This window comes from Argopecten irradians, chromosome 4 (genome assembly GCF_041381155.1).
Source record: "Argopecten irradians isolate NY chromosome 4, Ai_NY, whole genome shotgun sequence".
Lineage (NCBI taxonomy): Eukaryota > Metazoa > Mollusca > Bivalvia > Pectinida > Pectinidae > Argopecten > Argopecten irradians.
This window is the reverse complement of record NC_091137.1, coordinates 38,755,735-38,771,063: the sequence shown is the minus strand read 5'-3', so window position 1 is coordinate 38,771,063 and position 15,329 is coordinate 38,755,735. Positions and strand designations below refer to the sequence as shown.

General features: G+C 37.0%; 2 protein-coding genes across 3 annotated transcripts; both read left to right on the top strand.

Annotated features, from left to right (window-relative positions):
• Positions 1-343: 343 nt before the first annotated feature.
• LOC138322505 (uncharacterized) lies at positions 344-13,198 on the top strand. Of its 2 annotated transcripts, XM_069266528.1 has the most exons (6): positions 344-491; positions 676-738; positions 11,181-11,306; positions 11,753-11,932; positions 12,371-12,547; positions 12,764-13,198. In XM_069266528.1, the coding sequence occupies exons 1-6, from the start codon at positions 456-458 to the stop codon at positions 13,085-13,087; spliced, it is 906 nt and encodes a 301-aa protein (XP_069122629.1). In that variant the 5' UTR covers positions 344-455; the 3' UTR covers positions 13,088-13,198. The 2 variants fall into 2 exon arrangements, with proteins under 2 accessions (XP_069122629.1, XP_069122630.1); XM_069266529.1 differs by lacking the exons at positions 344-491; positions 676-738 and adding an exon at positions 10,236-10,685.
• LOC138322015 (uncharacterized) lies at positions 1,651-4,052 on the top strand. The gene is made up of 4 exons (XM_069266072.1): positions 1,651-1,809; positions 2,283-2,465; positions 3,168-3,344; positions 3,573-4,052. Exons 1-4 carry the CDS (start codon positions 1,651-1,653, stop codon positions 3,894-3,896), a joined length of 843 nt encoding a protein of 280 aa, XP_069122173.1. The 3' UTR covers positions 3,897-4,052.
• Positions 13,199-15,329: the final 2,131 nt, after the last annotated feature.

The following is a 15,329-nucleotide window of genomic DNA, read 5'->3' as shown; positions in this document are numbered from 1 at the left end:
GAAGTAAACTGTGTGATTCCCTAAGTTAGGAAATGTTCGTGAAACTAGACCATGGCTGAAATCATGATGGTGTTTAAATTGCTCGATTTTACTGTTTGAACATCGATACCTCATTTTTTCCTAAATTTTATTTTACCCTTCCACATTGTTATTTAAAGTATCATTTCATATTTCATTGTTACCAAAAAAAACTAAATTAGTTATCATTCCTTATGAGAGCTTAATTAACAAGTATGAGATGATGACGGTATCACATTCTCTGTCTTTTCAGACATTTTATTCCGTTTCTCTCGCGAATGGGCACGTGATCGAGACGTCGCTAACAACATTGCCATGTTCCTCGACGTCACGTGATACCTATTGTTCTAGTGGCGGCCCACGACTACACGCAAGTTTTAGCAGCGGGAAACCACAAATATCAACAACAAGCAGATATATCTGATACTAAAAGGAAAATGGATTCTAAAGAAGAACACTCCGTATTGGATGAGGTAAAACAATTTAAAGTGGTATCAACTATAATGGCTTTCATTTTATTTTGTAGTCTTTTCTATAGTTCAATAAAAAGTTATCCTTGAATTCGAAGTTACATGTTGACTCTTTACCAAATGTTATTAATAAAAATATCATTCTGTAGAAGTCATTACGTTTAATTTGTTTTTAATTTTGTTTTAGTTTCAAGATCCGAGAGGAACACCGATTTTAACTGATCGTTCTAATAGAGACATCACAAGAAAGGTAAAGTACCGATTTAATTCATATTGTTGTATTAATGTTTCTATTATGTTTTTGTCAAATTAATATTAAAAAACGTAGATAATGTTGTAGTGAGTTAGAGCATCAAGCTAATCAAAGTTTGTATCATCGTCGGAAACCCATGACTCACCGATCTGATTCGTGGGTTTTCGATGATGGGTGAACACTCGTGCATTTTCCCGCTCCTATTTGGTGCCCGTGACATAAGCTTGCCGGGCACTAGAAACTGGCCCATGACGTGATATTTTTTTCTCGTAGCGATCTCATAGCGTAGCTCATTTGCTAGAGCGCCTGTTCGTAGTACCGCTCTGTTGTGGCCATAAAAGGCCCACTACCTTAACATAAAGGTTTCTTAAATACATTAATAACATAAAAAATATATATCAATGGCCTCGATGGCCTAAGATGAGGTTACAACACCAAACACATGCAAGATTTCCTGCGTGATAAAAATATTGGAGAGTCATCAGTCATTTCGCTGTTTTGCCGTCTGGCGCAGTGATTGTCAACTACCGCGCGGTATGTAGGACGACGGCGGGAAACGTAAGGCGACTCGCGTCATGAAAATTAGCATTTATTTATTTTAATTAAATTGTTAAGAAGGTGATGATAAATGTAGTATTAATGGTAAGTTAATTACTTTTGTAACTCTAAAAAAATATCGATCTCGATTTACATTCCCATTTTAAAAAAATAAAAGCCGTTTTGGAAAGGTAGTGGGCCTTTAAGACAAGAAAAAGAGAATAATACATCTAGGTTTTTGGTTTGAACTCTGGTTTGGCAATGCATATTTTTGTTTCTACTTATTACAAGAAAAATAGCACAAAGAAATTTGTGGAATTAAAAAAAAAAATAGCGGTAACTTTAATTCCAAATTTACATGTACTTTGGCAGATGGAAGAAAATCGACAGAAACTACAAGCATCGTACCTCACAGAAAACACCCCCACCACAAACGCAAACGATGATGTGATGATGTGGGACTTGGACGATATAGATACCACATCCGGTCAGCTAACACCAAGGATTAGTATCAGAGGTAGTCAACACCGAGTGCTTAAATGGTGTTTCAAATGAACCATAGGGATTTTTTTCTTGCCTTACGCTTTTGGATCGGTCGATCGTCGGCGACGAGGGTAATCGACTACATTTACCTTTCAAATACACGACTATGGTTCGAATCCTCTGTTGGTCAGTACAAGGCATAATGGCATTGTACAAAAGTATGATTTTTTTCACTTAGTAAAATTGTCCTTACAGTAATGTTACTAAGCGCTTTTATTCTAAGACTTGTAATTGTAATTATTGTCTTACATAAATGGTATACGTGGTATGCATCTCAAGTAATTGAATATACCCAATTTCATAAATTAATCTAGTTTTTGTTGTATATCATGCTCATTTCGTTAGCAGATGATTTGTTCGTTAAATCTGATGTTCATTTTATTACCAGATAATTTTGACACCTTCAGTTTGTAACTAAATCTTGCGATAAATAATGATGCCATATATGTTTTTTTCGATAGCAGATGATTTCGACACCTCCAGTGGATCTTCGATCAAAGACCGGAATTATTCCAAAATCTCCAACATTGTCGAACCTGACCTACAGACTATCCACCGGTAGCGTACTGGAAACAAAGCTGCAGAGGCAGACGACACCTGCCCCTAGAGACGCCCGATTCCGTGACGTCATCCCAAACCCAGAGGTAACCAGTCTATTAAACTGTATTGCGACAAAACTCTGATTTTAGTTGGCGAGACAGATCCTAGTAATAGGAGTAGTCGTGAAGGCGATAAAACTCTGATTTTAGTTGGCGAGACAGATCCTAGTAATAGGAGTAGTCGTGAAGGCGATAAACCAGTAACTAACTAATAAAACAGTGTTACAGGACAATAAATATGTTGCGATTTAGTTTAAATATGTTATATTCAATATAAGTTATGTGTCTGCCAAAATTATTTGATACATTTACCAACATGTCTACAGCGATTAAGCACTATTTTATAAATTGATATTATTATAACGACTGGGATGTAATAATGAATCGGAACAATCTGGGAGCAAATCCAAAATGGTAATATGTACATAATTGTACAAGTGGTTAGCTGCTATATGTAAAACAATTATTTACTTACGTTGTCTTCTTAAAATAAAAACAATGTAACACAAAGAAACTACACGTATATCAATTTGCTAAGACAAAAGCGAGTGACAACGCTGCAATCACACAATGGAATCTCCTACTAGTAGCAGTATTTCAAAGCGCAAATGCTGATTTTTGAAACATGCAATTTTAATACGATATATATTATACAAACATTTGAATAAAGGATCATGGTAAGAAAAGGTAATTATGTACTTTGATTGCAATCAATTAAAAAATGTGTAAACGCATTTACATTTCCAGATGAAGCCAACAGTGACGAACCGCTTCGGACAAACCAATGCTGGTGGCGCATTCGTCATTGACAACAACATCACCATGTATGGTGATGTCATGATGCTTGACCTTGACAGCGAAGATGAAGGTCATTCTCCTCGCATTTGTACTGCAGTTGAGAAATTTAGTCAGCTCGTAGATGAGGTAAAACTGCTTGTGACATATATATACGAAGCATAAAAATGATGTAATATTTTCATCTTTATTTCTTGCCTATCAGAGTTAAAATTTAGGTAATTTCTTAATATAAGAATCTCAATATATCAGCATAGTCATCCATTAATGCAAATTAAAGAACAATTGCCTGTACAATTGTGTGATGATGATGATGATGATGATGGTATATAAGATAAACTTTTTTTTACTTTTAAGACTCCGAGAGTGGATGTCAGCAAGCCCGCTAAAACCCGGAGAACAACTACCGGTATCCGCCATTTAATGGCTATTAGAAACCCTGAACTGTGTGAGCATCCAGAAATCAGAGAATTTAACTCAGAAAACAAGCGGAAGAAGAAAAAGAGGAAGTCCAAACGCACCAAAATCCACCGTCAGAGCCCGGATGGACAAACGAGCAGCAGTACTATCACAACACCGGAAGCGACTGACGACAACAAGAAGTTGGGCTTCGTCAAGATGATAGGCTACCAGATGAGCCGTCTCGGAACCTTCATTCACAAGAGACTCATCTGCCACTGATCAGAGGAAATGATGTCATTGGTTTTTATTGAAAAAAGACTTTTTGTTCAGTTACCTCTCGGTATTATTGTATTTATGATCAACCAGGCATTGACTTGCAATATTGATAGAAAAATCACTGTCTTAGCTTCAATGAGAACCTTTGTTATTTCCTTTATTTTATTTTGAATAGATATGTATTTGAATGAATTACCTGGTTTCAGTTTTTATTACGCAACATGTTTTCATCTTATTGTATCATAGATGTATTTTATCATTTGTTAGGTAGACATGAATTACGATATAATTTTTGTTCATGTTTTGCAAACAGATAAAGCACAAATGGTCATCCCTGTCGAAGTACACTCTTTGTATCTAATACGTTGGCTGTTCAGATTGTGTTCGTGGTTGTAACATGAAAATTGACCGAAAAACAATAACATGGACATTTTACCCTATCAACTGTAAGTAAAGACTTTCTACGACTCGGAGTTTGTTAAATGACCACTAACTTTCCGAAACGGCTTTTGATTTTTAAAATAGGAAAGTAAATCGAGATTGATAAATTTGTTGAGCCACAAAAGTTATTAACGTACTGTCAATAGTACACTTATCATCACCTTCAGTATAATTTAATTAGATTCGATTAAATGTTAATTTTGATTAGAGTCGTCTTATGTTTCTTGCGTTAGTTGACTGTCACTGCGCCAGACGGCAAACAGCGAAATGAATCTTTACTTTTAACATTGATTACGCAGATAATCTTGCATTTGTTTGTTTGATGTTGTAACCTCAATATTTAGGCAATCGATGTCTTTTATTGCCAAGTGGGAGGTTATCTGTTGCGACGGGATCTCCTGGTTGGAGCCGGGACTCCCACTGTCTCTGAATCACTCTCACATTCGTAATGCTGATACTAGAATCGTGATCCTCTTTCCGGGCTTCGTGCTTCTTTTCCGTCGTGTCATCAACAGAAGGCTCTGGTGAGGACCACTCCCTCTTCACTTCCAGTTCCGTGTTAACAGCAACTGCCATGTCATCCTCAGTTCCTAAATCTGATTCTTGTGAAGAGTACTGATCAGGTCTCCATTCGCCTGTTGTACCTCATAGGTTGCGTAAGGACAATATAAATATCGTCCTCCCAACGGTTTACAATCTTGTTTTTTTCCATCCCACTTTACCCGTTTCACCAGTACCCGGTCACATTCATGTATTATAGCACCTATTTCTAGTCATAATATTTCTTCAGTTTCTCCTGGGATTTCTGGGTATGCTCAGAGGCTATCCTGTAAGCTTCTCGTAGCCTTTCCCTGAGATTCTTTCCGTAGTCATAAACTGATTGGGATGCTTGTTAATGTCAATCCTGAAGGCCTGGTCGATAGGTCTTCTATGGGTCTGACCAACTTCCTCTAATGGCTTACTCCTTGTTATTGAGGGTTCCAATCATATCAAATAGAGTCCGGTTAAACCGCTTCATACAGGGTGGTTATGGACTTTCACTGTGGATTCGTTTTGGCATTCCATATTGTATGATGAACTCATTGAAAATTATATTCGCTGTTGTCTTTGCCGTTATTGTCTTAGTAGGTATTGGCTGAGCGCACTTGGTAAAATGGTCTGTTATGATCAAAATGTGCTGGTTACCTCCCTTGGATGTCTCTAGAGTAGCGAAGCCTATACATACTAGTTCTAGGGGTTGAGTGGTCTAGATGTTTACTACAGAATCACTATTTTTGGTAAGTGCTTTCCTTTTGAGGCAGCAATGACAGTTACTGGCCTATTCTGGATATGTCCTAGTACATGTTGGGCCTATAGAAATTATCTCTAAAGCTAGGGATTACCTTCGCCAACCACCTCTCTACTTTCAACTTCAGTTCCCAAAATGTCTTGCATAGAGTTGTTTCCGCTCTGGGGACATGCTTCCATCTGGGTTTTACTCCAACTTCAATATATGAAATCCATGAACTCAGGACTGGATCCTCTAACTGTATGGTCCCCATTTCTATCGCTGACATCTTCACCAAGCTCATGGATGGTTTACCGGTTTTGGTGATGTGTGTGATAGACACAGTCGTTCCTCAGTGATCAGACTGCATGACTCCACAGTGTCCGTCGATATGGTCTGTGATGGTCGCGAAAGTCCGTCTGCATCTATATTGCTGACCCCTGGTCGGTATACTATTTTAAAGTTGTAGGAAGAGAGGGCTGCCACCCATCTTTGCCCTGAAGCATCGAGTGTTGGAGTTGTTAAGATATACTTCATAAATTGTTGCCTGTCATAACAATGAAGTTCTGTTCAAATAGGTTATCATGAAACTTTTCACAAAATGCCCATTAAAGAAACTCTTGCGTGTGTGCCGAGTAATTTCTCTTGGATGTATTCAAGTCCCCGCTAGCATATGCGATAACTCTTTTTCTACCTTCATGTTCTTGATAAAAGGATAGCTCCTGGGCCTTTAAGGACAGCAGCAGTGTGTTCACTCGAAAAGGGCTCCCGAAGTCCGGATATCCGTTAATGAGCGGGGAAACCAATGCATTCTTGAACGCGGCCTTCTCTAGCTCCATTTCCTATTTCTATTCCCTGGATGCTTTTGCCTTTACTGCTCGTCTTCCTAGGTGTAGTTATAAGGTAGAGGTCGGTCTATCTTGTTATTTTTAATTTCCGGTAATACCATATAAAGACGAGACACTATGTGACTTCCTCTGGAGTACTAGGGTGTGGCCATGACTTGACCATTTCCGGATTGTCAGGCCCCAACTCTACTTTATCTGCTGAGACAATATGGCCGACATACTTGGCATCACGAAACCACATTTCTTCGGAGACGGCTTCACTTTGAACTCTTTTATCCGCTAAAGTACTTTCTCCACCATCAGTAGATGTTCCTTGTAAATATTGGAAACGATAATCAAGTCGTCCAAGTAAATAAAACAATAAGTGAGATGAAGGTTAGCCAGATATTCCTCCATAAGGAATGTCGCTGGTGCGTTGGTCAGTCCAAAGGTATTCTGTTCAATTCATAAAATGCAAGCGCTCCGTACCTGCTGTTCTCACCTCGTGCTTTTCCTCTATTTCCATCTGGTGTCATGTTAAGCACAGTGAAATATTGGTTCCATCTAATGAGTCGTTGTTATCTTCTTGTAAGTGAGTAGGCGTCATGGATAATTGTCTGGTTCAGGTGTCTGTAGTCGACACACGTCCTGAGTTTCCAATATTTCTTGCGGCAGAAGACTACATTGGACATCAATGATAAGTGTGTCTTTCCTGCTGATAACACTTGCTGAAGATGACTACTAACATGATCAATCCTAGATAGCGGTATCCTTCGGTGTGGTTGCCTGAAAGGTATACCATCCGTTACCTCTATCCGGTGTTTGTCTAGCCGGGAATGTCCAATATCCAGATCATTGTCAAATTTGCACATGAGGCTTTTGGAGGGAAAAGGGAATCCTGGTGTACACCTCGAGACGTCAATATTAAATCACTCATAGTACAAAGCCCTGGGTCCTTTTGAAGGGTCCTTTTGAAGGTTTTAATGTATCCTACATGTTCTTTGTCATAGTACTTCGTGGGTTTTATGAAAGTGGTTCGTGGACAAAATTCGAATATAGATGTAACAGGTCCTTGGAAGAAAACTCAACCCAAGTTGCCGGTAAGTTATATCTAATTCCATAAAGAAAACCACCTGTAATACTAATAATAAAAATAAAAAAGGATGGCAAACACGTTGAAAATATTTGACAAGAATCCCAATGGCCTTACAGGTCGATTGATAAACATGTCAAAAGTCAAAAAGCTAAAGAAGCAAATAAAGACTTTTCAAGATAGTGATTTAAGCGCCCATCTTGGATCTTGGAAAAATGGGTTTTTCCAGATGGTCGCCACAGAGGTCATCCTGAATCCTCAATTTCTGATTGGCCAAAACAAGAACACTTTGTCGGAACCATGTCAGGATCATTTCAAGAAAGTTTTAGCTAAATTGCACTGGTAGAGCTTAAGAAGAAATAAAAAATATATTGTCAAGGTAGCAAACCAGAGAAGAACAGCCTGTTGGGGAGCCCCTGTTTTGAGCCATGCATAAACAATTAAAAATCAAATATATTCTGAAATTGGTACATCCAATATGGAGGGTTTGATATAAGTTTCATTTTTTTCAAAAATAAACATAACAAAAATGAGTTAGAGATTACAATTCTGGGCTCCTCCGGAAGTGCGTCTTGACCGGAAAAGCTAGCTTTACTTGAATGAAAATCCATGGCGCGGGTTTAGGCAAAAATATTGAAAAATCCACCTAATCGACCTATGAAATAAATTAGCTTATTTTGCCATTGTGAGAGAAGTGCTCAATTTAAGGTAGGTCTTAAGAAAAAAATTGAGTACAATTTTCTGCAATTTTGGGCTAAAAATCATGATATTTTGCAATTTTTCAGGTATTTTTTTGTTGTTACCATGGCATTCACATGCATGAATAAGCGCAGAATATGGCCAAATCTGTATCAAAATATCAAATTGTAATTGCAAAAGTTGTGCTGATTAATTATATATATACTTTTGTACAGGTATTTTTTACAGTTAAATGACTATATCTATATTTCTAAGGCATGCGCCTTAATTTCATAGATTGTCCAAATCTACTGTTTTCTGCTACCCAAGATGGCCGTCTGTGGCGGCCATCTTGCATTTTGGATCGACCCGGAAAATAACAATATTTGGCCGAATCTATGTCAGAATTATTTCAGGTAAGTTTTGTCTCAATCCCGCTAGTGGAACTTGAAAATGGAGTTTAAAATGTGAAAAGTTTACTAACGGGGACGTAATAGACAATTTGTTAAATGATCATCAAAGTTAAGGTTGTAAAATCCGTACTTACTTCGATTTCCATGAAATTTGCAGTGTTATATGCATAAAGGGCCTGAATGATTTATGCTTATAAAAGATGCATATTTTTATATAATTATATATCTATACCCCTTTATACCATAATGGTATATTTACTAATTAAGTTGACTAAAAATCGATTTTTTCAAACACATTCTTTTCTTATTCTTAATCCTTTTTTTAATTATTTAAAAAACATGCCATAGCAGATAATGGTGCTGATGCAGAACCGCCCACAGCGATTCCTTGAAATTGACTACATTTTCCAATAAAGCTATGAAAAATAATGTTATTTTCCATATGACTCATTACATGTAGCGCGCACAAAGCGCCATCTTCTTCATTTTTTCATTCACAAGCATACCTATACCTGTGTTTTTCACTGACTCAGAAGTGATATTTTTGTTTGTCATTGAGAGGTTTTCTCACGACTGGGTATTGCACATACATTGTAGTTTAAAATGATACACCGTTGACTAGGAAATAGCAAACGAGCTTAGCACATTATGACGTAACAAACCAAAATTCTAAAATTTTCATCAAATTTAAAAAAAACCAAACCATTTTTAAATTCAAGCGGCAAAATCGGTATGATGATATGCTAGTACTACCAACGTTAGTGTTTTATAAACATACTTGACTATCCCTCTGTATACCAGCAAAAGATGGTCGTGCCAAATCACTGGATAAGGACAGTAGTTCAATGTTGAAAAATGTATGTAGAGAAAATGAAAAAAAAAAAAAAAAAAAAAAAAAAAAAATGGGGCTCAAAGTAAAGTAATGGGCATTAATGGTCATATTTGATACAAATTAGTAATGCCATTTACTAGCCAACTGATGTATTTTGTTCACGGAATAGGAACAATTAGATCTAATAGGTCTACATACAAAGTTTCATTAAGCTTGATGAATATTTATCACGTTGTCGTGTTCACAAGATACAATAAATTTTGTTATAAAGGGCAATATGTCCTTAATTAAGTTACAGTCGAATCAAGGTGATTTTCAAACTCGTCCGAGGTCTTTTCATTTAGTCTACATAAAAAGTTTCATTAAGCTCGCTTTATATTTACTCAAGTTATCGTGTTCACAAGGAAACGTAAACGCATGACGGACGATGCACGACCCACGACGACGGACAAAATACTATCGCAATAGGTTACAATGACCTATGGTCAGGTGACCTAAAAACACGGGCGATACAAGTGGTCCTTGTCGTACAAAAATAATACAACGTGGTCCCTATAGGGACTAATAATATCCTGACAAATTATTCAAATCTTGAAACAATCAAATTTAGGAGGTGTTCCGTTTTGGGTACTGAAACCTGCTGAACCACAGGGCTGGACCGGGCATGCTTCAAAGCTCTCTGTCTATAAATATATGCACTGCTGACAAGTAAACAAATCATAAAATTCAAATTGAAGCCATTTTATTTAATTCGTGGAATGTTGCAAAAAATCTGGATTGAAGCACACGTTAGAAAACAATTATCTTCTAAAAGTGTACTTATTTGGGTAGCGTCACATTAGTCAAAACCTCTGCATTTTTCTGCTATATTACTGTATCTACCTTTCGGCATTGTTTTATAATAAAATCTATTTTTAGAATCAATTCTATTGATACTACATAATTTCGTCAGCATTCCAAAAAAAAAAAAAAAAAAAACACAAAAAAAACACCATGTGAATAAAGCGACATCTTCTCGGTCAGCTGCAGACGTTTTTCTCGCAAATAAGCACGTGATCGAGACGTCTCTAGCAACGTTGCCATGTACCGCGACGTCACGTGATACCTATTGTTCTAGTTGCGGCTCGCGACTACACGCAAGTTTTAGCAGCGGGAAACCACAAATATCAACAACAAGCGGAAATATCTGACACTGAAAGGAAATGAATTCTAGAGAGGAAACTCACTCCGTATGGGATGAGGTAAACAATTCACATTTATATTATTTTCTTTTGTGATAAAAAAAGATAAAAGTCACTAATTCAGTAATAACCCTAACCCGCTTCTTTTACATCTCATTCATGTGACCAACGCCTGTTTCGAGTGAGGTGACTAGTTGATAAGGGATAGTATGACGTAAGTTGCCATTGTTTTTTTTCGGGGTAAAGAACGAAAAAGGGAGGGAATTGTTTAGCATATATTGACAAGGTCGATATTCGGTGGCCTGGTAAACAGAATGCATTGGCAGGACATCTTGCCCCGATGCGCTTTGTCTGCGATATAAAGATAATATTGAAATAAGAATAATTCGACTTCTGTTCTGAGGTTCATGGTTCGAATTCCTGACTGGCCCTGCATTTGTGTAGTGCTAATTATAAGTAATATGTCACACGCGATTGTGGTCTACTTTGTGGCATTTGATGATATGATGTTGATAGTCTGAAAGGTTTCTTATCAGAAAATGTTTATTTCGACAGATGGAAGAAAATCGACAGAAACTACAAGCCTCGTACCTCACAGAAAACATCCCCACCACACACGGTGATGTGATGCTGTGGGACCTGGACGATATTGATACCACATCCGGTCAGCTCACACCAAGGGTTAGTATCCGGTGTAGTCAAAATTGGTCGGCTATTGTATTTCAAATAAACCATGAAAACTTGTCTAACGATTTTGGAGCTCAAATTGTAGAGCGTCTGGTTGCTATATTTTTAAATCTTGGGTTCGGACCTGGTCAGGCCGTACGTGTTTTCTCTCCAATTCACCTGTCGTTTATCTAGACAACCTTGGTTCGAATCCTCCATTTATTATTAAACATCATAATGGTATTGTCCAACAATATTAACCTTTGTTTCATGATAAATTCGTACTGCTAATTCCTACAGTTAAGATACCGCGAGTTCGCTTTAAAAGTTATGTTAAATATGTCAAACAGACATGAATGAAGTAAAATAATTAAAGTTTTATAAAGTATCCCATCATGTTTTTAATTACATCTTGCTATAGCATTATATGATGGGGCTGTGTTTTTTCGTTTCGTAATCAGATAATTCCGACGCCACCAGTAGATCTTGGATCAAAGACCGGAATTATTCCAAAGTCTCCAACATTGTCGAACCTGACCTACAGACTATCCACCGGTAGCGGACTGGAAACAAAGTTACAGAGGCAGACGACACCTACCCCTAGAGACGCCCGATTCCGTGACGTCATCCCAAATCCAGAGGTAACCACCTTAACTTAGTTTATACTGTGTTACAGAACACAGGGGTCTGAGAATAAGTTACAGTTGCCCATAGAACATTTTAGACGGTTAAGGGCAATCGGATCATCTCGGAACAATTCCCGGCAATCTTCGGAATATTTCCAAAGATTGCCAGAAATTACTCCGAGATGTCGCGATGGGTTTAGGGGTATCGATCAAAAATCGAAAAAATGGAGTAAATAGAGATATGTTTATTACGAAAGTTTTACCGATTTTTAATCTAGACCCTCTAAAACGTCTAAACTGATCTATTGGTACGCTGATGGCTTTTAAACATGCAAATCTTAATACAATATTTACAATAAAAACATTTGAATAAAGAATCATGGTAAGAAAAGATAATTATGTACTTTGATTGCAATCAACTTCATCAATGTGTAAACGTATTTACATTTCCAGATGAAGCCAACAGTGACGAACCGCTTCGGACAAACCAATGCTGGTGGCGCATTCGTCATTGACAACAACATCACCATGTATGGTGATGTCATGATGCTTGACCTTGACAGCGAAGATGAAGGTCATTCTCCTCGCATTTGCACTGCAGTTGAGAAATTTAGTCAGCTCGTAGATGAGGTAAAACTGCTTGTGACATAATATATACGAAGCATAAAAAAAGATGTAATATTTTCATCTTTATTTCATACATATCAGACTTGAAATTTAGGTAAATTCTTTATATAAAAATCTCAATGCTGCAACAAAGTCATCTATTAATGCAAATCAAAGAACAATTGCCTATACAATTGTGTGGTGATGATGGTATATAAGATAAACTTTTTGACTTTTAAGACTCCGAGAGTGGATGTCAGCAAGCCCGCCAAAACCCGGAGAACAACTACCGGTATTCGCCATTTGATGGCTATTAGAAACCCTGAGCTGTCTGAGCATCCAGAAATCAGGGTATTTAATACAGAAAACAAGCGGAAGAAGAAAAAGAGGAAGTCCAAACGCACCAAAATCCACCGTCAGAGCCCGGATGGACAAACGAGCAGCAGTGTCATCACAACACCGGAAGTGACCGACAACAACAGGAAGTTAGGCTTCGTTAAGTTGATAGGCTACCAGATGAGCCGTTTCGGAACCTTCATTCACAAGAAGCTCATCTGCCACTAATCAGATAAAAATATATCAATTGCTGAGAAGAATATAACTTGGTATCATATGATTGACGGTGCTTGCCTAACTTTCAATATCAATTAGAGGTGCAAATTGAGTTTCATAGTCGTGGTTTTATTTAGAAATACATATTTTGTTTTGAATAAATGTTTATGAAAATTCATTAATGCGATCTTCGTTTTCATCATGCAACATGCTTATTGTATAACATACCGTCACATCGATCCATTTACCGTATAGTTGGTTATTTTCGCGGGTCAATTTTTCACAATTGGACCGCATAGTTTTAGCGGTTCTATATGTTCGCGTTGTATCTCTGATGGTTTTTATGATTTAATCGTATCTCAAGGTTTCTTGGACCAAATTTTTGCGATTATAGCAATGTCACGCGAAATCGCGAAGATATCATACTCGAGAAAATAACCAGCTATTCGGCATGTTGAATATTTCTAGTTTATCTTAACTAGTTTTCTAGCCTTTCACGATGAAATGGTTTGGGTACGACGGTTAATGTGAATAGTCCTAAAGAAACCTATACCACCTCGTCATTTATTTCAAATTTTGCTCTTTTTGTAGAATTATACATGAAAAAATGTACACTTAAAGTCCTTTTTGTAAGTTATCCTTTCATTTGAATTAATGGACTTGACATCTGCATGCATTTACCCTCTAAATAAGCCATTAGATAGAAACTGGAAATGAAGGGAATCGGTAAAATGATTAACAAAATGAATTATTCTATTTAAGTACTGTTATGCAAATGAATCAAAAGCCAAGCAAAGGCTTTCTCTTCTTGCTACAGTTAGTTCTTCATATCTATACATTTTATGTGAATTGGCTCAATGGGCATGAGAATGTATTTTGACTTCGTTACCATTATTGGGGTGTGCTATATAAGGGATACATTTAACAATGAAATTTGCTCTGCATTATGGGTAATAAACATGATCAAGTTGGCTTTATTCCACAAGCCTTGCACAATAACTTGTACGCCTATGATGTTTGACCTTCAAACTAGTTTTTCACCTAGTTTCCGCTGGCGTCAACAAGTCTTTCTTATTACGATAGCTAAACTGTAGAACAGTACAAAGTTACCGTATTTTTCGCAAGGCTGAATTCGGATTATAGAAGTCGTAAATCTCTAATTGATAATTTATACCTCACCTGCATCTTGTACACAGTAATCCAACCTACCGGCGCGTTCGGCAGGAGCGGCAATGTGCGTCGCTGTGAAAAATCACAGATCAACGCTTAGCCTTCACATCAAAGGCACAGTCGAACGCATACATTTATTGTCAATTAAACATATTCATTCACAATTTTTATTGTTATTATGCAAGGTTAAGTTTTCAGTTAAGTTACATGAGATTTTCCTATTTACATGTGACAAGACCTGATTATTCCTCCACTGATACAGCGCACGTGTTTTGAATGTACTTGCCCCTAAATCGGTGAGTGGGGTCGTACCCAGCCTAACAGAACAGTCATGTTTACAGTTATACCTTTATAGAAAGAGAGGTTCTTCTAACCGACTTATAAGTTTGTTTCCAGTTTTACGCTATAGCTGGAGTTAGATTTTGACGATAAACTCTAATTGATGATACAGAGCGAAATGATACTTTCAGAGCGGTAACTAGACGACTTATCTGTTTTAGTAGGTTAATTTGGTGCTCATCCCCCGCAGTTATAATTCAAATTACCCCTAATTTACATCCTAGACAACAATAGATACGATACAGTTACCCCAATCCACACTAATCTATCCACATTACTGCACCATGTGGTTAAACTCAATACCAATATCACATAGTCATGTTAATTATATCCAATTAGACAATAACATACAGTCAATTAATTTTTCATTTACAGTGTATTATGCATGAAAGAAGAAAATATTATTTATTTAACCTAAATTATAATTAGAATTACACGATTCATGATTTATCTTTATTCGTTTACGTGAAGAGTTGTCTTTCCTTAGCCTTGTTGGTAACTAAGATGGGAGGTTATACTATATGGCAGAAGGAACAATTTTCATCTTAAAGAAGTTAATTGAATTGAATAAGTGGCTTAAACGTCAGCGCATGTACTTTAATATAAAGTACAGTTTGTTCCTAGGAATATTCACTAAAATTCACATTCTGTAAAATATAAACTCGAATACCGTATAAATATCAATGATGAGAATTCATCCATGCAGAATATAAGGAGGATAAATATTGATTACTGTCTGCCTTAT

Coding starts and splice junctions, on each gene's coding strand:
- LOC138322505 (XM_069266528.1), top strand. CDS start 456: ATGGATTCTAAAGAAGAACACTCCGTATTGGATGAG. Junction 492..675: donor AACACTCCGTATTGGATGAG/GTAAAACAATTT, acceptor ATTTTGTTTTAG/TTTCAAGATCCGAGAGGAAC. Junction 739..11,180: donor ATAGAGACATCACAAGAAAG/GTAAAGTACCGA, acceptor TTATTTCGACAG/ATGGAAGAAAATCGACAGAA.
- LOC138322015 (XM_069266072.1), top strand. CDS start 1,651: ATGGAAGAAAATCGACAGAAACTACAAGCATCGTACCTCACAGAAAAC. Junction 1,810..2,282: donor TCAGAGGTAGTCAACACCGA/GTGCTTAAATGG, acceptor TTTTTTCGATAG/CAGATGATTTCGACACCTCC. Junction 3,345..3,572: donor TTAGTCAGCTCGTAGATGAG/GTAAAACTGCTT, acceptor TTTACTTTTAAG/ACTCCGAGAGTGGATGTCAG.